The sequence below is a fragment of the Littorina saxatilis genome, linkage group LG17, assembly GCF_037325665.1.
Source record: "Littorina saxatilis isolate snail1 linkage group LG17, US_GU_Lsax_2.0, whole genome shotgun sequence".
Classification (NCBI taxonomy): Eukaryota; Metazoa; Mollusca; class Gastropoda; order Littorinimorpha; family Littorinidae; genus Littorina; species Littorina saxatilis.
The window spans coordinates 52,878,521-52,904,104 of NC_090261.1; the positions used below are offsets into that span (position 1 = coordinate 52,878,521).

General features: G+C 50.0%; 1 protein-coding gene and 1 non-coding gene across 3 annotated transcripts in view; both read left to right on the forward strand.

Moving 5' to 3' along the window:
- The window catches only part of LOC138953915 (eIF-2-alpha kinase GCN2-like), a 64,242-nt gene that overhangs the window by 32,966 nt on the left and 5,692 nt on the right, over positions 1 to 25,584 (forward strand). For both annotated transcript variants that reach the window (XM_070325900.1, XM_070325901.1), the window contains exons 28-36: positions 812 to 955; positions 1,507 to 1,608; positions 1,981 to 2,115; positions 2,373 to 2,474; positions 3,302 to 3,399; positions 11,619 to 11,799; positions 16,769 to 16,867; positions 17,653 to 17,705; positions 18,488 to 18,562. In XM_070325900.1, the coding sequence (XP_070182001.1) occupies positions 812 to 955; positions 1,507 to 1,608; positions 1,981 to 2,115; positions 2,373 to 2,474; positions 3,302 to 3,399; positions 11,619 to 11,799; positions 16,769 to 16,867; positions 17,653 to 17,705; positions 18,488 to 18,562 (989 nt within the window). The remainder of the gene's footprint in view (positions 1 to 811; positions 956 to 1,506; positions 1,609 to 1,980; positions 2,116 to 2,372; positions 2,475 to 3,301; positions 3,400 to 11,618; positions 11,800 to 16,768; positions 16,868 to 17,652; positions 17,706 to 18,487; positions 18,563 to 25,584) is intronic.
- On the forward strand, positions 4,565 to 4,683 carry LOC138954015 (5S ribosomal RNA). The gene has a single exon (XR_011451683.1). It is a non-coding gene; the product is annotated as a 5S ribosomal RNA (ribosomal RNA).

Below are 25,584 nucleotides of genomic sequence, written 5' to 3' on the forward strand. Positions count from 1 at the left end.
AAAACACAGTTATACAAGCATTTACATCTACATTCATAGTCAGCAACGCTTAATTAAAAGCATACACCATCAAACATACATTACAAAAGATTCTTCCACTAACTAAGTAATAAAAACATGAATAAAATAGGTAGTGAAAACAAGGAAATACCAGCTGAATACCCTTAATCAAACAGAACATGTTATCAACAATACTGAAAAACAGCCCTAGATGTTTATATACATTATCACATTATCACTAAAACAACAAATACACTACATGTAGCCTACTGATGGACTGAGAAAACAAAATCAGGGGTTGTATTTCTTGAAGAGGTGCGTTTTAAGTGCTCGTTTGAATGCTTGGGGTGACTGAGAGTGGCGGATGTGAAAGGGGAGAGAATTCCATTGTGTGGGTGCGCAGAAAGTAAAAGTGCGTTGTCCGTATGTTTTGGTTTTGGTGTGTGGTATGGTGAGGATGCGACAGTCAGAAGAGGCACGGAGTTGTCTTGCTGGAGAATAGACGGTGAGGAGTTCAGAGAAGTAAGCAGGAGACGAGCCAGAAAAGAAGTTAAAGCAGAGGGTGGACAGTTTGTAGTCAATGCGGGCTTGAATAGGTTGATCTACTAGATTACCTCACAGAGAAGATTTTGCCACTAAAGTGTTGTTAGTTGTACATGTATCAGTTTCACATTTACCATTTTACGCAGGCAAAGATTCTCAGTCAAAAAGTGACTGTTAGGAAACTGTTATCAGAGGAATGAGAAACAGAAAATGTGCACACACAAAATAAGCCAGAGGTATTTTGCATTGAGGACTTGTTTGATTTCAGATTGTGATCAGCCTAGGCCTGGTGTACAATCTGCGTCAACACTCGGGGCTCATCTTCCAAGTCTACTGCATGCGGCCTCACAAAAAACAGAAAGGCAGAGAAGTGTCTGAAGTTCTCGCCACAGGGGGAAGATACGACAAACTGGTTGGTTTTGATTCTCTTGCGCTTATGTAAAAATATGTCTCACATCCTATCATTCATACTGTGCTGCCTTTAAATGTTTCTGGTCTGTTGGTTTAGTAAAGTATTCTCTCATATTCTCAGCTGACAGTTTTAACTTAAAATCCTGGTGTTAACGTTTGACTTGAAACAGATTCGGGGGAAGTAAAGGTCGGTGACATTGCTGCTACTCATAGTTTGTTTTGAATTGGATGTGCCTATCTACAGTTAGAAGCTACAGTAACCAGGGCCAGAACTGCAAGGAATACTGAGCTGTGCTAAAGCAAAGTAGACAGGCAAAGTCCCATCCTTCAGAAGTTAATGAATTTTTGGTGTGTTTGTGATGGTAATACTGATACAGTAGAACCATCTTTTTAGACCTCTCGAAGTCTAAGCTAAGAGTATCAGGTCTGAAATAAGAGGTAGGCTAAAGTGGAGGTTAAGAACAGAATAGCTGAGAAAGTAAGGTCTTAATATGGAGGTTCCACTGTGGCGCTGTGATTGTGAACATGCTGAAGCCAAGTGGTGTTGTTCAGGTTTCAGAGTTCTCCAGTCGAGGAGGTCCCCTGGAGCAGGGAGCTGTGGGAGTCAGCATCGCTTTTGACGTCCTGCTTGCTGCTCTCACACATGAAAAAGAGGTGAGCTGCCACATGTTGCCGTGGATACATTACTTACCATTGGCCACGTTTCTGCATCACACTCTGCCCTGGGCAGTTCTTTCGGCCTCTATCCATCTGTTATCCTCTTTAGCTCCTCTTCCTGAATACATAGCTTTCATAGAGTTCTTATTTTTCAGACTAATTCAAATTGGATGACCTCACCTTATGTAACTGAAACTTTAGAGAAGCACAACCCACAGAGTGTAGCCTGTTCACGCAGTTGTGAAATGCTTCTAAGTGAATAAAGTCTTGGTAGTTTCAGATCTTGCGTAAACCTCTGCCCTTTCATATGCCCTTAGAGATGCCTTTATTTATGGGATGGAGCACACTATGTGTAATAACTGTGTGCAGCTGCAAGTTCCAAGCGCCTGTGATGTGGTAGTGTGCACAGTGGGGCACAGGGACATGCGCAAGGAGAGACTTCAGATCACCACCATGCTGCAAGATGCTGGCATCAGGGCTGAGGTCCAGTATCAAAGTCTGGAGGTAAGTGACACAACCTTCTTATAATTGTTTTGTGTTCTCAATGTTTGTCCCCCGCACCCCATCCCTGCATGCCTGAAAAAGCTTGTGTCTGCAGAGGCTTACATGTGTCGCCCTTGAAGATTGTGTAACAGATTTATGACAAGTTTGGTCATCAGTGTTTGTTTCCAAATAACCACATCAGTATTCTACATCTGTATGTGCATCTGCTTTACATGCATGCATCTGTATTTGCCATGTGTTTTATGTTGTGTGAACAGGACATAGAAGAGGTTCAGAACAGGTGTCGGTCGTTGGGCATTCCCATCCTGGTCATCCTGAAGGACGGCAAGGACAAAGAGGGAGATGCCAACTTTGTCAGGGTAAGCACATACTAAACAACAAAGAAAATCGGTGAAGTTTATGCACATTTGTTTAAAGATGCAAAAACCACATGCAACACAGGTACATGTTCAGGACTCCGGCATACATGATGATGAGCAGCAAAAACTCTGACTCAAGACTCCAAGATGCAAAGGTTTCAATGTCAAGAAGTCTTGTTGGATAGTGTCAGGTTTATTACCAAAAATGCTAAATATCACTGTGAATAACAATTTTCATTAACATTTAACATTAAAGGCACAGTAAGCCTCCCGTAAACCATCATGTGCAGATACTGTCAGGCTTTTACACACAGTACAAACACCCTTCCATTTGAACGCTCACCAAACGGGAACATCTCAGGTGCCCTACGTAAAGAGCAAGCAATTTTTAAAGAATTAATTTTGCGGATTGTCTCGGAGACAATCGGACCGTGGTGCGTTTTGGCGCTAGACCTAACTTTTAAAATCTTAATAACAAATTGACAGCTTGTTACACAAACATTCTTAAATCATAAAAGAATTCTTTTTTCATCAAGACAAGATCAGTACAATTCAAAGTTTTGAAAGTTTGAAAAAAGAAAAGCCCGGAAGCAGGGTCACGCAAGGTCGTGGTTCTCGTAGTAGACGACGGTTTATGCCTATCGCCAGTTCCTCTGAACAGTCAAAAGCCATCGCTAGAGTTCTTGTGAACCACAGCCGTTTGTTTCGTGCATAGTCAGAGGTACATAATAACGTGCTATTGCAGATAAGCTCAGATATGTGTCAAACAGCCATGGTTTAACCACTGATTGCAGTGTGTAGAGTGTGTCTCTGGCTGTGTGCTGCAGGTGAAAACCTTTGAGAGCAAAGGAGTGGGGGCGGAGAAAAGAGTCAACGTCACAGAGCTTGTGGAGTTCATCCAGCAAAAACTGGCCTCTGCCAAAGCGTAAGTGGAATACTTATTTAATTGTGTATATTTTGAAGAGAAGCAGAAATTTGATGGTGCTTTGGTTTTTTGACTCACATGCGAAGCAAAAGTGAGTCTATGTACTCACCCGAGTCGTCCGTCCGTCCGTCCGGCCGGCCGGCCGGCCGTCCGGAAAACTTTAACGTTGAATATGTCAATATAACACTTACCTCGACAGTACTATTCTTGCACATTATCTATTATAGGCCGAAAAAAATTGGACAAAACGCTGAGTGGGTACAATTATCTCCCATAACCATGCGCCACCGTGGATCCCAAGCACTGTCCGAGTGCTTCCCCCTTACAGGATGTAGGTGGCGCGTCCTCTTTCTTTTTTCGCGCGTGTCAGACCGGCTGTGTTTCTGCTACGCTCCCGGATTATTTTGGACTAAGAGGCTCCTTTTCTGTGTGGACTATCACCTGTTGGATTATTGTGTGTTATTCCACTTCTGGCTTGAGGCTACGTTGTGTTTCCTTCAACTTGTGCCTCCGTTTTTGTGTGGCGGACTCGGCGTGCCTCCCGTCCTACTTCGTGGTGACCGGTCGTCTGCTTCTCGTTTCGCCGCATTCACTTGAGTATTGACCTAAATTTTCTTTGAATTTTGTTAATTCTCGGTCTTTAAGGGTACGTACAGGGCGAGGTAGGATGTCTCGTCCTGTTTTGGGCTCTGGTTCTACGGAACCAGAGTCTGCCGGGGGCAACCCTTCTCCGGGCGCCCAGCGTCATGTTTTACGCACGGAGAAGGGGATCTTTCGGCGCTCCGACTCTCCCTCCCCAAACGCTTTGCGTTTGCGGCGAGGGAGGGCGGAGAAAGCCTGTTTGAGCAAGCTCAATGCGAGCTTGCTCAAACAGGCTGGGCTTGAGCCTGGGACTTCGGGCGGGGCTGCGCCGTCGAAGGTTCGGGGAAGGTCGAGGGGAAAGAAAAAGCTTCTTTCTCCTTCTCCTTCAGTGGAACAGGCTTCCCCCCCTTCGACGCCGTTGTCCGGCCCTCAGTCTCAGGCTTCAGCTCCTCCCGGTTTCAAGCCTGGGGGGAAGGTTTCCTTCTCCCCCCTGGCTCGAATCCGGGGGCAGGTCGATTCCCAACCCTCTTTGGGGGTTGGTGAATCCGATCTAGGGGCTACTGGAGAGACTCAGGTTTTGACAGCCAACGGCCATACCACGTTGAAAACACCGGTTCTCGTCCGACCACCGAAGTTAAGCAACGTCGGGCCCGGTTAGTACTTGGATGGGTGACCGCCTGGGAACACCGGGTGCAGTTGGCATTAAAATCTTCCTTTTCCGGTGCCTCTCCTGTGCCCTCCTCGGTTTCCACCGCTGTGGAAGCCAGGAGGGACACGGGTCCTCCTCTGAACTCCCTCGCTGGGTCGTCTGCTGCTGTTTTGACAGTAGTTTCGGCCTCCTGGGGGGGGAGATCGGAGGAGATGACGGGGTCTCTGAATTCCCTCCCCGCTGGGGTTGGGATGCGAATTGACCCCGTTCAGGGCGGTCCTGTGGGGGCAGGGGTTTCAGGCTTCGTGCCTACGACCACTGCTACTACGGTTCCCTCTGACGTCCGTGTGACTGGTGGCTGTCCCTCTTGAAACGCTCCGGCCGACTAGTTACTGGACGTGGAGGTGTTCGACAGAACGTGGTACTTCTGTCGAATGGTCAGGGCGACGGGAACATTGTTTCTGTTGCTCAGACCGACACCTCCGACCGGACCGTCTTGACCCCACGCCATTCCTTAGCGTCTGGTGTTCGGGTGACGGATGGTCCGGACCAAGGGTCCGGAACGTTCCAGGCTTACGGGTCGGGATCGAACCGGACCCACGGGTCCCGACTGGACTTGACCTCCGGGTTTGGTCCGGACGGGACCCATGGTACGGGACCGTACCGGACCTTAGGGTCCGGTGCGGGACAGTACCTCTGGCCCTTGCCGGACCCCCCGGACCTACGGGTCCGGATGGTACGGTACGGGACCAGTGGTTCGGTCGGGACCGGACCACCCGACCACCTCTGTTGGTCTGGGTGGTCTGGCACCGAACCGGAACACACCGGACCTACGGGTCCGGAGGGTACGGTACCGGACCAGTGGTCCGGTCGGGACCGGACCACTCGACCACCTCTGTTGGTCCGGGTGGTCTGGCACCGAACCGGACCATGCCGGACCTACGGGTCCGGATGGTACGGTATGTCCACGTCCGGACCGAGCCACCCGAACACTTCTGTGGGTACGGATGGTTCGGTACCGAACGGGACCTCCGGATGGTACGGGACCGGACCGAATCTACGGGTTCGGATGGTCCGGTACCGGACCACCCGACCACCTCTGTTGGTCCGGATGGTCTGTCACCGAACCGGACCATACCGGACCACCGGACCTACGGGTCCGGATGGTACGGTAGGTCCACGTCCGGACCGAACACTTCAGTGGGTACGGATGGTTCGGTGCCGTACGGGACCTCCGGATGGTATGGGACCGGACCACAGGACCGGAACACCGGACCACCCTACCGGATCGGTCCGGACCACCCGACCACCTCTGTTGGTCCGGATGGTCTGGCACCGAACCGGACCTACGGGTCCGGATGGTACGGTATGTCCACGTCCGGACCGAGCCACCCGAACACTTCTGTGGGTACGGGTGGTTCGGTGCCGAACGGGACCTCCGGATGGTGCGGGACCGGACCGGACCTACGGGTCCGGATGGTCCGGTGCTGGACCGGTGGTCCGGTCCGGACCGGACCACCCGACCACCTCTGTTGGTCCGGATGGTCTGGCACCGAACCGGACCATACCGGACTTACGGGTCCGGATGGTACGGTGTGTCCACGTCCGGACCGAGCCACCCGAACACTTCTGTGGGTACGGATGGTTCGGTACCGAACAGGACCTCCGGATGGTACGGGACCGGACCGGAACACCGGACCGGACCACCCTACCGGACCGGTCCGGACCACCCGACCACTTCTGTTGGTCCGGATGGTCTGGCACCGAACCGGACCTACGGGTCCGGATGGTACGGTACGTCCACGCCCGGACCGAACCACCCGAACACTTCTGTGCGTACGGATGGTTCGGTGCCGAACAGGACCTCCGGATGGTACCGGACCTACGGGTCCGGACCTACGGGTCCGGATGGTCCGGTGCGGGACCACCCGACCACCTCTGTTGGTCTGGATGGTCTGGCACCGAACCGGACCATACCGGACCACCGGACCTACGGGTCCGGATGGTACGGTATGTCCACGTCCGGACCTAACCACCCGAACACTTCTGTGGGTATGATGGTTCGGTGCTGAACGGGACCTCCGGATGGTACGGCACCGGACCGGACCACCCTACCGGACCGGATCGGCACCCCCGACCGGACCGGACCATTTCTTTTCTGATCAGACCCGATGGGTTCCTGTTCAGTCTATAAATGGCGGGGGTTCGTTGGCTGGGCTGACCCAACAGTCGCAGGGTTGTTGTTTTTCTCCCCCTTCGGCTGCTGGAGACGTTTCGTCTTTGGGGCAGGGGTCTTCGCGGCCTCTTGCTTCTGTGGGCGTTTCTTCACAGCCTGCTTCATCGCTTTCGGCTCTTCCCCCTCAAGCTCCCTACACTCCTGCTTTTGAGGAGTTGTCGGGAAGTGAAGAGGAGAGTGAGTCGGAGGACGATAGGGAGGAGGATCAGGGTCGCCCTGAGGTTAACACTGAACCTCTACCCTTGCCGGTTTCTGATGGAACTTCCGAAGCTATGCTTCGTACTTTCCAACAGTACATGACAGACATCACGCGGCGTCTTGACGTCACGGATGCCTCTCTTAAGCGTCTGTCGTCTAGTGTTGACACACAGGACGTGGACCCGGGGTCTGAGGACGAGAGGCAGGAGGCTCGTCCTCGCACAGCTAGAAGGACGTTTGAACAGTTTCAGGACGTCCTTCCCTGAGACGCCCTCTCGTCCTTTGAGTCCGCTTCGGCCCGGGCGCGGGAGGCTCACGCCGCGTCTGCCGGCGGCTCGTTTTATGAACGATCCGGCCGCCGGCAATTCGCGTTCCACCCTAGTCTAAGTGCCACGGTGGAAGCGGCAGCACATCGCCTGAGGAGTACAGATTCACGTGCAAACGCGACCTATGTTCCTCGGGAGGACGCGGGTTCAGTGCCATGCTTTCCTTCGGGAGGCGCACCTCCACTGTTTCCTCGTGTCCAATCTGTTTCGTCCCTCCCTTTTCCCTTTGACTCTCGAACTCTCCCTTTCCAGACTTCGAGTGTTTAGGGTGGGGCTGACGGTGATGTGTTCGTTGGGGAGGTGCCTTCGGTCAAGAAGGTGGAACTGAGCTCTGCTTCGTTCCACAATCTTGAGGCCACCGTTTCTTCCACAGTCGAGGCCCAATCACAGGCCTTGACATGGATGAGCACGCTGTCCACACTGTTGGACCCTCCCGATCGGGCAGAGTCCGATTCCACTCGGGTCCTTGACACGGTTCGAGTGGATCGGGCTTTGCATGCCGTGCGATCGTGCGTGACGTCTGCGGCAGAATTGGCCATTGGAACACGGGTCCACTTTATTGGCCCTGTTCCGTGATCATTTTCTGCCTACTTCTATAGTGCCTCCGGATATGAGGAAGAGTCTGAGGAACACGTTTCCTCAGCCTTCTTCCCTCTTTCATCCGGACACTGTTCGTTCTGTGGTGGAGTCCACACGCCAGAGGAACACTGATTCTCTGATGGTTGGCCTCGCTGCTTCGGCGACGGCGGCGGGGAGTAAGAGAAGTGCTACAGTCACCTCCAGCTCCCAGCCTCAGAAGAAGAAGAAGAAGCCAGTTTCACTGCCTCCTTCTTCCTCCTCTTAGGCGCCTGTTGCGTTCCCAAGCAAGACGAAGGGTGCTCAGACAGGTAAGGGGAAGCAGCACCACCAGGGGGGGTGGTCGCAAGCCTGCGCCTGCCCGCCAGCAGTATTTTCAGTGAGTCCCGGCCCTACGTTGACGCTCCCTCAAGTTGCCCCTCTTTCGTCCGTCGGTTCCCTTTTTTCGGGCCCGCGGCATGTGGGGCAGACTGGTCTCCAACCAGTTTTTCTTGAGGGTGGTGTGGTCGGGGTTTTCTCTACCGCTGTCGTCACAACCTCCATTGTCCGCTCTACCTTGGACGTTCCCCCCTCCTCGAGAGCCTGCCAGATGGCAGGCTCTTCAGGACGAGGTGAACTCGTTGGTCGAGAAGAAGGCGGTCTACCCCCTTTCTCAGCCTTCTCTGGGGTTCTGCTCCCGCCTGTTCACCGTCCCCAAAAAGGACGGCCGGTTCAGGCCGGTGTTGGACCTCTCCACCTTGAACTTGTACCTTCACAGGTGCAAGTTCAAGATGGAAACCCCTTCGTCGGTCCGGTTGGCCATCCGGCCAAACGATTGGGCCATGTCTGGGACCTCCAGGATGCTTACTTCCACATCCTGGTGGCCCCGGGGTACCGACATCTGCTCCGGTTCGTTTGGGAGGGCACGGTGTTCGAGTTTCGGGCCCTCCCATTCGGCCTGTCCTTGGCCCCTCTGATTTTCAACGGGGACAACAACACCACATGCTTAGCTTACCTTCGCCACCAGGGGGGCACCAATTCTCGGTCCCTCTCCCTGTTGGCGGAGGAGATTCTGCTCTGGTGCCAGACCAATCAGGTCCGGATGTCAGTCCAGTTCGTTCCGGGGAAACTGAACGCCCTGGCCGACATTCTCAGTCGGGGCGATCAGGTTCTCTCCACAGAATGGACCATCGCTCACAACGTTCTACAGCGTCTGTGGGCAAGGTGGGACCGTCCTCTGATCGATCTGTTCGTAACTCGATTCAGCGCTCGGCTTCCCAGGTACGTCAGCCCCTTTCGAGACATGAATGCGTTCCACTTGGACGCATTCACTCTCTTGTGGAGGCTCCTCGATGCTTACGCCTATCCCCCGACATCTCTGATTCCGAGGGTGCTGGCAAAATATCTGCAGGAACGACCAAGACTGATTTTGGTCGCGCCTTACTGGCCAACAGCTCCGTGGTTTCCAGATCTTCGCGGTCTCACCCACGTAGACCCTCTACCTCTGGATCTGGACGGGGGAGGTCTGCTCCAGCCTCGATCATGCCTCCCTCATCCACGTCCAGAGAGTCTGTGCTTGACCGCATGGCTCTTGTGCGCTCCAAACTGCTTGCACTAGGATTGCACAAGAGTTCAGTAGAGTTTTCCTTGAACGCTAAGAGGCGATCAACTAATCAGCTCTACGACTTACGCTGGAGAGCTTGGGCCACCTTCGCCTTGTCCAAGGGGATAAAGCCGCTTTATCCCTCAACACAGGACTTGGCCAACTTCCTGGTGGAAGTGTATCAAAAGAAGAGTCTTTCTTCTAAGACTCTTCTTGGATACAGATCTGCCATCGCTTCCACGATTGCGGCCGCTACTGGTCGCAGAACTGAACACTTGATCAGGTCCTCCCTCATCGCTAATGTCCTTTCGGGTATTAGCAATGCAGCGGTGTCTAAACCTCGGGGTTCATTTCCCAAGGGGGATGTCTTTCTGGTCCTCAAACTCCTGCGTAGCAATGAGTTTGAACCCCTGGCAGGCATCAGTATCAAGTTGCTGATTTTTAAGACTAATTGTTCCTCATCGCTTTAGCCACTTGCCGTAGACTCAGTGGTATTCAAGCTTTGAGTGGCCTGGACTTTGACATTGAGTTCACCACACAGCAGTGGTTGCTAGCATGGTCACGTCAGTCTAAGGTATGTTTCTTGGGTATATTTTCTTTTACGGTAGTACTGTTCGAAAATTGCCTGGGTATCTTAATCCTTGGATTTAAGTGATTTTGATTAAGGAGTTTAATACTCTACATATCACCCTCACACCACTCTGGTATTCTGTGCAAGAATAGTACTGTCGAGGTAAGTGTTATATTGACTGTAAGGCTTCTTTTTAAGCCTACTGTCTATATGATACTTACCGAGACAGTACTATTAGAGTTTCCCTCCCGCCTCCCCTCTTGATATGTTATGGGCTTTTTGAGGGTCTGCAGCTCATAAAGAAAGAGGACGCGCCACCTACATCCTGTAAGGGGGAAGCACTCGGACAGTGCTTGGGATCCACGGTGGCGCATGGTTATGGGAGATAATTGTACCCACTCAGCGTTTTGTCCAATTTTTTTCGGCCTATAATAGATAATGTGCAAGAATAGTACTGTCTCGGTAAGTATCATATAGACAGTAGGCTTAAAAAGAAGCCTTACATTCTTGGACACTATTCAGTCTATCAGTACCAAATTTGGCAAGATGGTGTATGATGACAAGGCCCCAAAAAACATACATAGCATCTTGACCTTGCTTCAAGGTCAAGGTCGCAGGGGCCATAAATGTCTAAAAAACAGCTATTTTTCACATTTTCTCTGAAGATTTTGAGATTGAATACCTCACCTATATATGATATATAGGGCAAAGTAAGCCCCATCTTTTGATACCAGTTTGGTTTACCTTGCTTCAAGGTCAAGGTCACAGGAGCTCTTCAAAGTTGGATTGTATACATATTTTGAAGTGACCTTGACCCTGAACTATGGAAGATAACTGTTTCAAACTTAAAAATTATGTGGGGCACATGTTATGCTTTCATCATGAGACACATTTGGTCACATATGATCATGGTCAAGGTCACTTTGACCCTTATGAAATGTGACCAAAATAAGGTAGTGAACCACTAAAAGTGACCATATCTCATGGTAGAAAGAGCCAATAAGCACCATTGTACTTCCTATGTCTTGAATTAACAGCTTTGTGTTGCATGACCTTGGATGACCTTGACCTTGGGTCAAGGTCACATGTATTTTGGTAGGAAAAATGTGTAAAGCAGAAGGTCAAGCATGTGAGTCGTATGGGCTTTGCCCTTCTTGTTTAAATTGTGCTTTGTGCTTTGCCACAATTGTTTTCTTTTGTTTTTCTTGTTCCTTGCAGAAACTTATTTGCTGTAATGCAGTGGAACTCTTGAAACTGTCTTTTGAGTGAACATGGTAAACATGGATGCTTGTACACAATTCGCTTGTACATTTCTCATCTAAAGACACAAGTCAGAAATGTATTGACAAGTTAAAAATATGTTCAGTTTATCTCTTTGTGCATTGACTCAAAGAGACAAAACTACTGAAGCCTCTTGATAGAGTTAGTTCCTGCTGTGAAAGGAGAAAAATATCATTCATGAGTAAGGTGATTCCTGCATTTTTCCTTTGTGGTTGCAGAGACAGGGAAGTTCCAGAGTCTAATCCTGCGAGTGGTGGCGGTAGCAGTAGCAGTGGAGGAGGGGGCGGCGGCAGTCGCAGTAGCGAGCGCAACAGTGTGTCCAGAACCTCCAACACTGCCACATTCAGCTTCAACTATGCCTCACAGATATCACATCAAAAACGGCGCATTGAAGGACTGGTATGGTCATGGTTTTGTGTGATGATGCAGTCTTTCGTCTGGTGTGAAACTGTGATGTACAGTAAAGTACATGTACACAATTTCAGTTCAGTTCAGTTCAGTCCCTTCCCTAAAGGGATTGTTAGGGGAACACACAGGATATAGCGATTGCATCTGTCCTTTGTTTCTGTCTTTAGTGTGCTAACTACAGGATTTTGTTGCCATTCAAAGCGAATTTGTTATTACAGCAGTCCCTGCAATGTACGGCCCCCGGCGTGAGCGGACACCTGACATGTACGGACACATTTGCTCGGCACCGAATGTTTTCCTTCTATATTTGCCCCCCCTTAAACGGACACCTGCAAAACGTGGACGCGGACACTCATTTTCGGTCCCAACAGCAGGTCATACCTCCAAAGTACGGACAGACCATCGTCAAATTTTCACCACAACAAAATCGATAACAGAGCAGTCCGGCTCTTGGTACAAAGATCACAGCCGCAATGGCGTGATGACAGTCACTGATAACTTGAGTGCACATGTACCCATCAGGAAGGGGGGTAGTTTTGGTCAGGAGTGGAGTACATGCGAAAATGCCAACATGAAACTGCACTGTGCTCTTTATTCTTGTCTGTTGGACGTAAACAACAGAAACCACATGTACAGTCGATCTTCTTCTTCTTCTTCTTGGCGTTCGCAGAGGTTACACGATCAGTCCAGCACTGGTGATAAATGTCGTTTTCTCCAACTCCTGTCGACTGCCGTATAGTTTGGTCTGCAAGGGAGTTGGTGACGGCCACACTTCTTTTCGTTCCTCATCTAGTAAGGGACATCGCTGTAAGATGTGTTCCGCTGTTTGGTCTTCTTGACCGCAGGCACAGGTTGGTGATGGCGCCAGCTTGAACTTTCGGTTCATGTGAGCATTGAGCCTGTTGTGGCCAGTACGCAGCCTGATGAGGTTGACTTGCTGCTCTCTGGACATTGTGTGGTAGTCAGTCGATGAAGGTCCTGAGCGAAAGAGAGTGAAAAACCGGCCACAGTTCTCAGCATCGTGTGTCTGTGTGTAACCTCTTTCATTGACAAGACTTACTCTTGTTTCCTCTCAGCCTTGACCAGTGAGTCAGTTGCCTAATCTGTGAACCCTTCAGTTGTCTTGCTTTGTCAAAAGTTAAGACACAGTCAACTGGTTTTGCTCTGAGTGAACAGTGCAGCTGGCCTCTCTGGTCACAGCCCCAAACAGTACATGGCTGGAGGGAGGGAGTGAGAGAGAGGGAGGGGGGAGGGGGGGTGGAGGGGTAGCTGGCTAAACTCTGTGGGGTGTCCGGTGTCACTACATGTCAGCAGGAAGAGCATTGGAGAGAAATAGAGAGGTGTACTCTTCCACACAATTTCCAAGCATCAGTTGTCAGGGCTTGGGGTAGGCATTAGTGAAGGAGAGAGGGAGCTGTGTTATGTACAGTGTATTTCCGACTGAAGAGTGAAAAATCACTGTCATGCCACATGATCGGCATGCAGTCAATAAAGCCAGACAAGAAGAAAATAAATTACATGATTATGACATGCAGCTCTATCTGCTGCTATTTCTGCAAACTGGTTTTCAAGCTTATTCTTGCAAAGCATCTGCACACGCTCCTCTGTGCTGTGTTTGTGTGGCTGCTTTCGTATGTGAGTGTGTTCACTGCCTTGAGGATTTATTTTATCACTTCTTTTCAACACTTTTCATACAAATCATTTTTACAGAACGTTTAAAGAAGTATTAGGAGTTTATTGTTATTGTTTAGTAGCCACAAGAAGTGATTAGCATAGACTCAATCCTGTTGTTTGTGTGTCTCTGTGTGAGTGTATGGGGGAGGGGGTGGTGTGGTCACCCCTCCCGTGACCGGACACCTACAATGTACGGACAGTTTTGCTATGGCCCAAGGGTGTCCGTTCATGAGAGGGACTGCTGTACAGTGGAACCCCTCTCTAGCGACCTTGAAAATGTGAAAATGTTGACAAAAATCGGTCCTTATGGAGGGGGGTCCTTACAGAGGGAGGGGGCGGGGTCAGGGGGCCACAAAGAAAGTCACCTCAGATTTTCTTAAAAAAAGAAAACAGAGAAGTTTGAGTTGCTGACGACCGTTTCCTCAAGCAAACTGCTTCGATTTCATGTTTGACATTGTCGATGGTGTCCACCAGTTCTGGTGCATATTTCAATGCAAAAAGAGTTAGTTTCTGAGCAAGCATTCTTTACAGCAGTCCCTGCAATGATGAAGGCCCTCCGAGAAAGAGAGTGAAAAATCGGCCACCGTTCTCAGCATCGCGTATCTGTGTGTAACCTCTTTCATTGACAAGATACTCTTGTTTCCCCGCAGCCTTGACCAGTGAGTCGGTTACCTAATCTGTGAACCCTTCAGTTGTCTTGCTTTGTCAAAAGTTAGACACAGTCAACTAGTTTTGCTCTGAGTGAACAGTGCAGCTGGCCTCAATTAGCCCGTGACACCTCTCTGGCCACAGCACCAAACAGTACATGGCTGGGGGGAGGGAGAGAGAGAGAGAGAGAGGGAGGGGGGGGTAGCTGGCTAAACTCAGTGGGGTGTCCGGTGTCACTGCATGTCAGCAGGAAGAGCATTGGAGAGAAATAGAGAGGTGTACTCTTCCAAACAATTTCCAAGGATCAGTTGTCAGGGCTTAGGGTAGTCAGTGAGGGAGAGTGAGAGCGGTGTTGTGTACAGTGTATTTCCGACTGAAGAGTGAAAAGTCACTGCCACAAGATCGGCATGCAGTCAATAAAGCCAGACAAGAAGAATGATTATGACATGCGGCTCTATCTGCTGGTTTTTTATTGACTCACATGCGAAGCAAAAGTGAGTCTATGTACTCACCCGAGTCGTCCGTCCGTCCGTCCGGAAAACTTTAACGTTGGATATTTCTTGGACACTATTCAGTCTATCAGTACCAAATTTGGCAAGATGGTGTATGATGACAAGGCCCCAAAAAACATACATAGCATCTTGACCTTGCTTCAAGGTCAAGGTCGCAGGGGCCATAAATGTTGCCTAAAAAACAGCTATTTTTCACATTTTTCCCATTTTCTCTGAAGTTTTTGAGATTCAATACCTCACCTATATATGATATATAGGGCAAAGTAAGCCCCATCTTTTGATACCAGTTTGGTTTACCTTGCTTCAAGGTCAAGGTCACAGGAGCTCTTCAAAGTTGGATTGTATACATATTTTGAAGTGACCTTGACCCTGAACTATGGAAGATAACTGTTTCAAACTTAAAAATTATGTGGGGCACATGTTATGCTTTCATCATGAGACACATTTGGTCACATATGATCAAGGTCAAGGTCACTTTGACCCTTATGAAATGTGACCAAAATAAGGTAGTGAACTACTAAAAGTGACCATATCTCATGGTAGAAAGAGCCAATAAGCACCATTGTACTTCCTATGTCTTGAATTAACAGCTTTGTGTTGCATGACCTTGGATGACCTTGACCTTGGGTCAAGGTCACATGTATTTTGGTAGGAAAAATGTGTAAAGCAGTTCTTAGTGTATGATGTCATTGCTAGGTTTAGTTACCCTAAAGGTCGAGGTCAAGCATGTGAGTCGTATGGGCTTTGCCCTTCTTGTTCAAACTGGTTTTCAACGCTTATTCTCACAAAGCATCTGCACACCTGCCTCTGTGCTGTGTTTGTGTGGCTGCTTTCGTATGATGTGAGTGCATGGTGAGCGCGTTCACTGCCTTGTCACCACTTTCCCACCTTTTCAGAATGTTTTATTTGTCTTGGATAATTCTTTGAATTTGCGATTTTCCAACATCAAGACTTTTTGCAATCGCGATGGCAGTTTCTCCCTTTTTGTGTCTGTTCACAACATTCACTCGATTTTCGAGAGTTCAATATTTTCTTTCTTTGTAGACGCCATGTCGATCTCCACTGCTCTTCTGTCCAAAGACTGTCTATTCTGACTGAATTGAACGGTGTATGTTGGTCACGTGAGTTTGTTTTCTCGATGATTGGTTTGTGATGTTTACTCAGCCCACCCAACCATCACACCTCCCAGCGGTTTAGTGCCTTTGCGTTACGCTGACTGAGAGTCTTGGCTTTGTCTGACCATAGACCATTTATCCTGGACCGCCAACTAGCTCTCTCTCCGCTCTTTCTCTTTATTACGAGGTAGCGGCCTCTCGCATTTAGGAACCTACGCTTACATGGCCTTTCAGAAATCAGGGGAATGTCATATCCGGTGTCGATTGTAAACATGGACGAAGTTGCCGAGGTAAGTTCTGAAAATGCTAAAATAAACTCAGCTAAAGTGCATATGGAACATGTTTTTCGATGAGTTTTGTTAAGTTTAGTTTGGAGTTTTGGAAAATCCAGTTCATTGTCACCTCCCATTGTCACAAATAACTGGAGCGTGCTTTCTTTTCACTGTCTTCGAATCGCTGGCCTTTCAAACCGGACGCTAAGCGCCCCTGAAAGTCGAGCGTCGTAACCTCGAAGGGTCACGTGACGAGATGGCGGTCCAGGCTATTTGGTCTATGGTCTGACAAAGTCGTTACACAAGCTGTTAGGTCGGTCCTTAGACGTTAGAGCGGGGTGGTCGCAACAATGGTAACAACTATATAAGGAAACACATCGGTTAAAAAAAAAGGGTCGTTGTGGCGGGGTAGTCGTTAGAGAGGGGGGTCTTTGTGAGGGGTTCCACTGTATTTGAAACTTAGTGATATAGACCAACAACTAAGCAAATGGAAACACTCTTGACCTGCTCCCCCCCTCACTTCATGTGTAAATTCTGTCACTTATCCATCTCTGCAGGAAAGTAAGAAAGAATGTTGAAAATGAAGGTTTCACTGTGACTTTGTCATTCTAACAGTTGAAATCACTTGTCACTGCTTTTGATATGTTGGTAGTGTATGTTGCTAAAGACCTATTTGTGTGAAGTTATTAGAGCAGAGTTACTTTGAGACAACCCCTCAGCTATGAGTGTTTTGTTGCAGGTGTGTAACAAGGCGCCCAAGTGGCTGACAGGGGAGGTGGAGGTGGTGGTGGCAGAACTACCAGAACAGGCCATCAAAACCATACAGGGCTTTGTCGAGGTACCAGAGACATCATTTGTTTCTAATTATTTGAAAGTACAGATACACACTCTGTGTGTGTGTGTGTGTCTCTCTCTCTCTCTCTCTCTCTCTCTCTCTCTCTCTCTCTCTCTCTCTCTCTCTCTCTCTCTCTCTCTCTCTCTCTCTCTCTCTCTCTCTCTCTCTCTCTCTCTCTCTCTCTCAAATGAACTTACATTTTTCATGTAGGCAATGTATTGTATGTAAATTGATAACATTTTCTTACTTTCATTTGATTTATAATCATGTAGCAGTAGTTTTCTTTACTTGTTTATTCTTTAGCCATTTTAGACTAGTCCCTCTTTAGGGCGAGGGCCAGATGTAAAAAAGCAGATCACTGCTTACTCTATTACCCTCGTTAAATAAAGAATTGTTGTGTTGTTCTCTCTCTCACAAAAAATAACTTGATGTAGCCTGCTATAATAAGCCAGCCGTGAAAGTCCAACAAACGGTGTACTCGCCTTTGGCTAGTGATTCTGAAAATGTACTAGCCAGAGAGCAAACTTTACTACTTATACTAGCCAAACCAACAATTTGTTTCGGCAACTTTACTCGCATTTGGCGAGTAGATGAATATTTTTACTCGCCAATTACATGTTTCTACTCGCCATGGCGAGTAAAATACTCGCCACTTTCAGGCCTGTAAGCTGATGCAAATCAGCATCTGTGTTATTGAACAGATGGTATTGTGATTGTAGTTTGTTCAGAGTAAACTGTAGTGTCTGATTAGTTTCACTTTGCAAATAGTTTTTTCTCCATTGTTGCAGCTGAATAAGGAAGAATCCGACTTTCACAAGAGTGCTGATGAGATCAACGAAATGTGAGTATTGTGTGACTGTGCAGCTTCAAGAAGCTACCCATCGTAATAATAATAATATAATAATAATTCTCTTTATTTATATAGCGCCTTATCCGAAGTTCAAAGCGCTTTATGCCGTGTGAGATGGAATTTTTTACACAATATATCACGCATTCACATCGACCAGCAAACCTCAAGCCTGTTAGGCGAATGTTCACCTTTCGCGGCCTTTATTCCAAGTCACACGGGTATTTGATGGACATTTTTATCTATGCCTATACAATTTTGCCAGGAAAGACCCTTTTGTCAATCGTGGGATCTTTAACGTGCACACCCCAATATAGTGTACACGAAGGGACCTCGGTTTTTCGTCTCATCCGAAAGACTAGCACTTGAACCCACCATCTAGGTTAGGAAAGGGGGGAGAAAATAGCAGCCCGACCCAGGGTCGAACACGCAACCTCTCGATTCCGAGCGCAAGTGCGTTACCACTCGGCCACCCTTCTTCCTGTCTTGAACTTTTTGCCATTTTCTTATTAGCTTCAGTTGGTCCTAAGTGCTTAACAGGGCAGCAGAGCCAACAAACACCAAAGCAGGTGGTTTCCATTGTTTTTCTTTTGAAAACAAAGTTCAAACTTCTTTTGTAGTTCAGCTGAAATATTTCTCATCTAGTTGGTTTTTTTCTGATGAAGATATGCATGTTCAAATCAGATTTGCGGTTTAGTGTATTCGGTTTTTGCCTAAAGTTGTTATCTTTGCTTCATATACTTTGCTGTTCATGCTGTTTTGTGTTGTCTTTTTAGGCTGTCAAAGCGCAAGTTCAACAACAGCATCATCAGTGTCATGGAGTACGTCCGAAATATACGCTTTGACAAGAAGTAGGTGCATTTTTGCTGTTTTTCCAGGTTTTTTTACTTATTTCTTTGTTTATTTTGTATGTGTGTGTGTGTGTGTGGGGGGGGGGTCATTGTTACTCTGTTTATATTTTTGCTGTGTTTACTTCTTCTTCTTCTGCGTTCATGGGCTGAAACTCCATATTTTTTTTGCATGAGTGGGTTATTACAAGTATGACTGTTTTTATCCCGCTATTTAGGCAGCCATATGCCGATTTCGGGGAATCACTCATGTTTACATTAATGAAAGAAGGAAACAATATTTTTCTGTTTGGTTTACACAATGTTTTATTTCTATTTACTTATACATGAAATTAAATTACATATTCCTACTCCGAATCACATGTAGCAGTTGACTCAGTCTAAAGTGCTAGGTCTGAAAAGGCTACCCGTCTAAGGGGAGCAACCCCAACTAAAAAAGTGTAAACGTAGCTATGGTAATGACGACGCACCCAGGGAGTTACCTCCCCTCTTGCGTACCACGTCACTACTGCTACTGACCACGTGACCCCTACCATTCGACACTTCAGCTTTCTAGGGAGCAGGTCGTGAATTTTTTGGCTCTAGTGGAAGTTCGCTGTTTGGTGTTTGCTTAGACACCCACCGGCACCCACACACCCGTCTCTTCACCCGCTGCACTGGTAGTTGGTGAGCTCGTTCCTTTACTTGTATTGAACGTAATTTTTCAGTTGCTACTTGAAATTTTCGGCCACGTGTTGGTCACGTATTTTGTGGTAGCCATTTTGAATTTTGTGTCGCCATTTTGTTGTCAGCATGTCTGACGGTGACAAAAAGCGCGGCAAGGCTGATGTGAAGGGAAAAATTAAACCCAAGTCTTCCACTTCTGTCCCTAAGCCTATTTTGGTTGTTGTTTCCGACGCGGCTAACAATGCTGTTATGACGGTTCCTATTTCTGCCCCGAATGACCAGCCGGTTGCTGGGCAGTCTAATCAACCTACGCGTACTGTTGTTTCTCGCTCGTCTTCTCTGCCGCTTGCAGATTCGGCGTCGCTGGTTTCATCGTTGCTTTCTTCGCTGGTTCCCGAGCTTCGCACGTTGGTGAGAGAGGAGATGGTGCGTTCTAAGCCTTCGACTTCCGTTGTCCCGTCGTTGGCTTCCTTTCCGCTTCCGGCTGTGACGCTGTCCTTGACCGAGGTGGTTGCTTCTGCGCCTTCTACCGCTGTGGTTGGCGACGCAAGTAAGTTGGGCTGGTCCGTAGGTCCTCGTGAGACCGCTGGACGCTCCCTGCTGGGAAGCAGCCCTTTTCGGCGGGTTCACGACCCGCAAACCCCTGTTCGTTCTCACTTTGGCTTCACGGAAGACCATCGTGTTGATGAGCAATGGCGGCATTTGGTTCAGGCTTCAACGCTGCCGGCACTCGCCGGAAGCGTAGGTCCTCCGACGTACGCACCCGCTGGGGTCGTTTCCGGAGTCGACCAGCCGGTTCCGTCTGCTGCGCTTCCGGCACTCGCCGGAAGCATAGGTCCCCCGATGTACGCACCCGCTGGGGTCGTTTCCGGGGTTGACCGGACGTGGCCCTCTGGGCATTCGGCCTTCCGGCCGCCGTCCACAGTGTCTGCGCTTCCGCTTTTCGCGGTCGCGTCTGATACTTTTCCGGCTCAGCCCGGATCTGCTGCTTCTTCCGCTTCCGCTTCCTCTCGGATGGCGGTTGCGGGGGGGCACCACCAGCCCTTTGGGCAGGTGTCTCAGCCCTGGCCGGGGCAGTCAGCGCTTCCGTCTTCGGTTGTTGCTTCGACTGCGGTTCCGGTTCCGGCGGCTGTGGGCATGCCGTCCTCTTATTCTTACCCTAGTCAGGGCATGAGTTCGGATGGTATTGGAGTGGACGGGTTTCCGGTTTCCGGTTACGGTGTTCACCGCCCTTCTACCAGCAACGTGGACTTCGGTCCTTCGCCGGATGTTTCGGATGTTCAGTCCGTCGCCAGCGAGGCTGCACGTGTTGGTTATCCGGAGAGACTCAAAGTGGCACTGGAGGCCGCTGCCGAGGTCACTTCGAGATATTTCGCGGAAGGGGCTTCGGTCTCTTCGGCTGCCGCTTCGACGGCTCCGTCCGCGATGGCTGATTTTCGCTCTGGGAAGGAGGATGACTCATACTTCCGGTTTATGGAGTCTCCATCCATAGCTTTTCAGCTTTCCCAGGTTTTGGCCAAGCCATCTCCTTCCGGAAGCGGAATTCCTTCACTTCCGGTTCCGCTGCTCGTGCCTCACGGCTCAGTTCCGGAGCTGGCTCAGCAGTGGATGGCTTCGCCTTCTCAGGCTTCTGCATTCGCACTGTCGTCTCACAGGCGGTTGGTTTTGCAGAAGTCTCCTAGGAACTTGTTGGATGCGTTCGCTCTCCCGCGTTCATCTTTGACAGTTCCTCCGGAGATGCTTGCCTTGTTGGCCAAGCCTATCAAGAAGGATGATGGCGTGCTCTTTTCTGAGAACACGCTGATTGCTTCTGAAGAGGCAGGGCGTCAGCAGCTGGAGCTTGCCTCCATTGCTGAGACTCTCATTCGGGCCCTCTCTCGTGCCCTCACTGATTCGCTGAATCCGTTCTCTCTCAGCGAGGATCAGGATGCGGATGACGTCTCCACTTTGTTGGCCGCTCTTGCGAGGGTCAATGAAGAACAGATGAGACTTTCTGCTGTGCACTATGCGCACTCTGTTATGTGTCGTCGGGATCTCTTTCTGGCACACTCTCAGTTTTCGGATCAGGCGACCAAAGACACTTTGCGTGCCTCACCGGTCTTGGAGGGTTCCCTCTTCGGGCATCTCGTTTTCGACGCCCGAAGACAGGAAATTCAGGCGAACAGGGACCAGCAGTTCTCTGACTTTTCCCTGCACAGCCTTAAGCAGTCCAAGCAGTCTCAGCCTTCTCAGCCGAAGCAGGCTAAGATTGCTGGCCCTCCCAAACCGGCAGACAAGGGTCGTGGACGTTCCTCTTCTCGGGGCTCGAGAAGACGACCGTCTTCCGGCAGGGGGAGAGGCGGCTCTGGAAGCAAGCCTCACCCCCAATGAAGTGCTCCCGATCTCCCCCCCACCCCGCCCTCCACTCTGGTGATGGCGGGGGGCCCTTCCCGGGCACTTTCCCATTGGCTCGTGTCCATACAGAGTCAATGGATCGTGGGGGTCGTGAGGTCGGGCTTCCGTCTTCTCTGGAAAGATGGCAAGGCTCCTCTGGTCAGGCGTCCGCCGGCGTTCAGGCCTCCCTCCTCGCAGGAAGCCATTTCCGTCCTTCGGGCGGAAATAGACTCCCTGGTGCAGAAGGGCGCAGTGGAGAGGGTCCTCGACCACAGTTCCCCTGGGTTTTACGGACGGCTTTTCGCCGTCCCCAAAGCCTCAGGGGCATGGCGTCCCGTCTTGGACCTGTCGTTCCTCAATACCTTTTTGAGGGAGATAAGGTTCAAGATGGAGACGCCAGCGTCGGTCAGGGACTCTCTCCGCCCGGGAGATTGGGCGACCTCCATCGACCTGACGGATGCATACTTTCACATCCTTATGCATCCAGCCGACCGGAAATGGCTTCGTTTCCGGTGGGCAAGTCAGGTTTACCAGTTTCGCGCCCTTCCTTTTGGCCTGTCTCTCGCCCCTTGGGTCTTCACCATGGTCGTGAGACAGGTCTGCGCGCTGGTGAGGTCGCGGGGTGTCCGGCTACGTGCCTACCTGGACGATTGGCTCATCCTGAGTCAGAGTCAGGTGGGGTGCGAGCAGGATACCCAATCGGTTCTTCGGGAGGCCAACTTGTTTGGCTTCTCGATCAACCGATCAAAGTCGGAGCTGACACCGTGTCAGACGTTCACCTACTTGGGAATGTCTTTCGACACGGTGGCTTGGACGGTCCAACCCTCTCAGAAGAGGGTGGACAAGCTCCAGGCGTGCATACGCTCCACTTTGCCTCTCCCGAGGGCCTCCCTGCGGACTTTGGCCTCCATCTTAGGGCAGATGGAGTCCATGGCTCTCCTGGTCCCCTTGGGGAGGGTCCACAAACGTCCCTTTCAGCTGGCGCTGAAACCGTTCGTGGACTCTCCCACGGTGGATTGGAATGCCCTCATCCCTCTCCAGGGATGGTTCCAATCCGCTACCCTTCCGTGGCTGGACACGGAGTGGGTGAGCAGGGGCGTGCCGATAGCCCTTCCTGCCCCAGATTTGGACCTGTTCACGGACGCGTCCTTGGTGGGGTGGGGGGCTCACACAGACCAGCTGACTGCGTCAGGTCTGTGGTCGGCAGATCAGAGGATGCAGCACATCAACTTGCTGGAGCTAGAAGCCGTGGCTCTAGCTCTGGACAAGTTCCGGCCCTCCCTTCAGGCCAAGCATGTTCGTCTGTTTACAGACAACACGACAGTGGCAGCTTACATCAACAAGCAGGGAGGGTCGCGGTCTCCGTCGCTTTCGGCCAGGGCCTGCGAGATCCTGATTTGGTGTTCAGAGCATCAAATCAGGCTTTCGGCCAGGTACCTGCCCGGAAGCTTGAACACTCTGGCGGACGCGCTCAGCCGCTCCGACAGAGTGCTTCAAACAGAGTGGACCATCACTCACGGAGCGCTGGATCGTCTCTGGTCTCTTGTGCAGAAACCTCAGGTGGACCTTTTTGCCACCAGGTTCTCGAAGAGACTACCAGTGTTCGTCTCACCATTCCCGGATCCCGAGGCGTGGGAGACGAACGCGATGGACATTTCCTGGTCAGGCCTGGAGGCTTATGCGTTCCCGCCATTCCAGTTGCTCACGCGAGTTCTCAGGAAGGCGGAGCAGGAGGGCCCGTCCCTCCTGCTGATCGCTCCTCTTTGGCCGTCTCAGCCGTGGTTCCCGGACCTGCTGAGACTCGCCCAGGGCCCTCCCATTCCTCTCGCGCTCACGCGAGGAGAACTGGTACAGCCTCACACCGGCAGCCTCCACGCAGAGCCTCAGATGCTCAATCTTCACGCGTGGAGGTTGTGCGGTCTTCTCTGAGGCGCAAAGGGGCATCAGATCTGACCATGGACCTGGTAGGACGCTCGCACAGAGCATCTACCTCGTCCGTTTATGAGTCACATTGGAGGGCCTGGGTTACCTGGTGTCACGAGCATCGGCTGGATGCTACGGCGCCCCGCACGATGCACGTGGCGAACCATCTTGCTTTCATGTCCTCTCAGGGAGCTTCTGCTGCCTCGTTGAAAGTAAGAAGATCGGCCATCTCGGCGACCCTACGCCAGTTAGGTCGCTCTATAGATGTTAGTGGCGTGATAGCTGGAGTCATCAAGGGCGCTTCCCTTTCTGACGTCAAGTCTCGTACGCCCGTTCCTAAGTGGGATCTCTTATTGGTCATGGAGTTTCTGCGTTCAGCGGATTTTGAACCTCTCAGAGATGCCAGTTTTGCGAATCTTACACGCAAGTCCCTTTTCCTTTTGCTGCTAGCATCGGCACGAAGGGGCAGTGAGATCCACGCTCTTTCCGGTAATTCGGACGACATTTCCTTTGAATCAGATGGGTCCGTTACTTTGCGGTTTCGACCTGAGTTTCTTGCGAAAAACCAGGCTCCCGAGCGAGCTTCTCCTGTGGTTCATGTCAGGCCGTTGTCCACTATTCTGGCTCCGAATGATCCAGACTTAGTAAATTGCCCTGTTAGAGCCCTTCACATCTACCTTGCCCGTTCTCAGTCTCTTAGATCCGCAGCTCAAAAGCTTTTGTTTATTTCTCTCAATACGGAGAGACATAAGGATATTACTAAGACGACTCTGGCCCGGTGGGTGTCGGCGCTCATTAAGCATGCTTACGAGTGGAGCCGCCGTAATGAAGGGGGGACACAGCCTGTCCTTCCTCTGGAATCAGCTCGGGCTCACGAGACGCGAGCTTGGGCTTCCTCCTTGGCCGTGTTACGATCAAGAAGACTGGAGGAGGTGCTACACACCGCATACTGGCGTTCCGAGGATGTCTTCATGAATTTTTACCTGCGTGACATCTCGGCTCTTCGCCAGGATGGATCTAGAGCTTTGCCTGCCATGGTGGCAGGTGGTCAGCTCTTGACAAGGATTTGAGAGTGAGTTTGAACTTTTTTCTTTCCCACCGCCTTGTTGTTTCAATCTGCTACATGTGATTCGGAGTAGGAATATGTAATTTAATCGAAAATTTTATTGTAAATTTTCATTAAATTACATATTCCTACTCCGAATCACATGTAGCATTGACACAATCGGAGATGCTAGGTTCTGTACAGGCTAACCGTCTAAGGGAAGCAACCCCAACCACAAAAGTGTAAACGTAGCCATGGTAATGCCCATACACCCGGGGAGTTACCTCCCCTCGTGCATGCCATGTCACTACTGCTACTGAACACGTGGTTCCTATCATTCGACCTTACAGCTTTCGAGGGAGCAGGTTGTTGTATTTTTGGGCTCCCCTGTGGCTGCGCTGTTGGTGTTGTTTTGACACCCACCGGCCACGTTACCGTCTTTCTTGCCTCCTGCTTCGTAGTTGGTGAGCTCTTTCCATTTTGGTCATTATTTTGACAGGAAATTTGTTGTAGTTGCTGATTTTCGTCCGTGTTTGGACCTGTGATATTTCAGTGACTACTGTTGGCCGCCATTTTTGTTGTCAGCATGAGTTGACAGTTTTTGTGGCTAGGCCGATGTATTTTGGAGGTAAACGTAATTTTACCTTCTTACTTGCTTGCTGCTTTGTTTAGTTGGTAAGCTTGTTCCTTCTTGTCTTTAGTTGACAGGAATTTATCTACAGTTGCTGACTTTTTGTCCGTTTGGACTCCTAAATGCGTTTCAGTAACTTATCTTGTGGCCGCCACTTTCGGTTGCTCAGCTTTCCTGACAGCTTATTTCGGTGGCTAGGCCTATGTTATGGTGAGGTTCTCCTTACTTTACCTGCGTTTTTGCCTTCTGCTTTGTTAGTTGGTAAGCCATTTCATATTTCGTCATTACTTTGACAGGAATTTTTGTTATTGCTTAATTTTCGTCCGTTTTGGACTTCTAAATTTTGTCCAGTAACTTATCGCTTGGCCGCCATTTTGTGTATCAGCT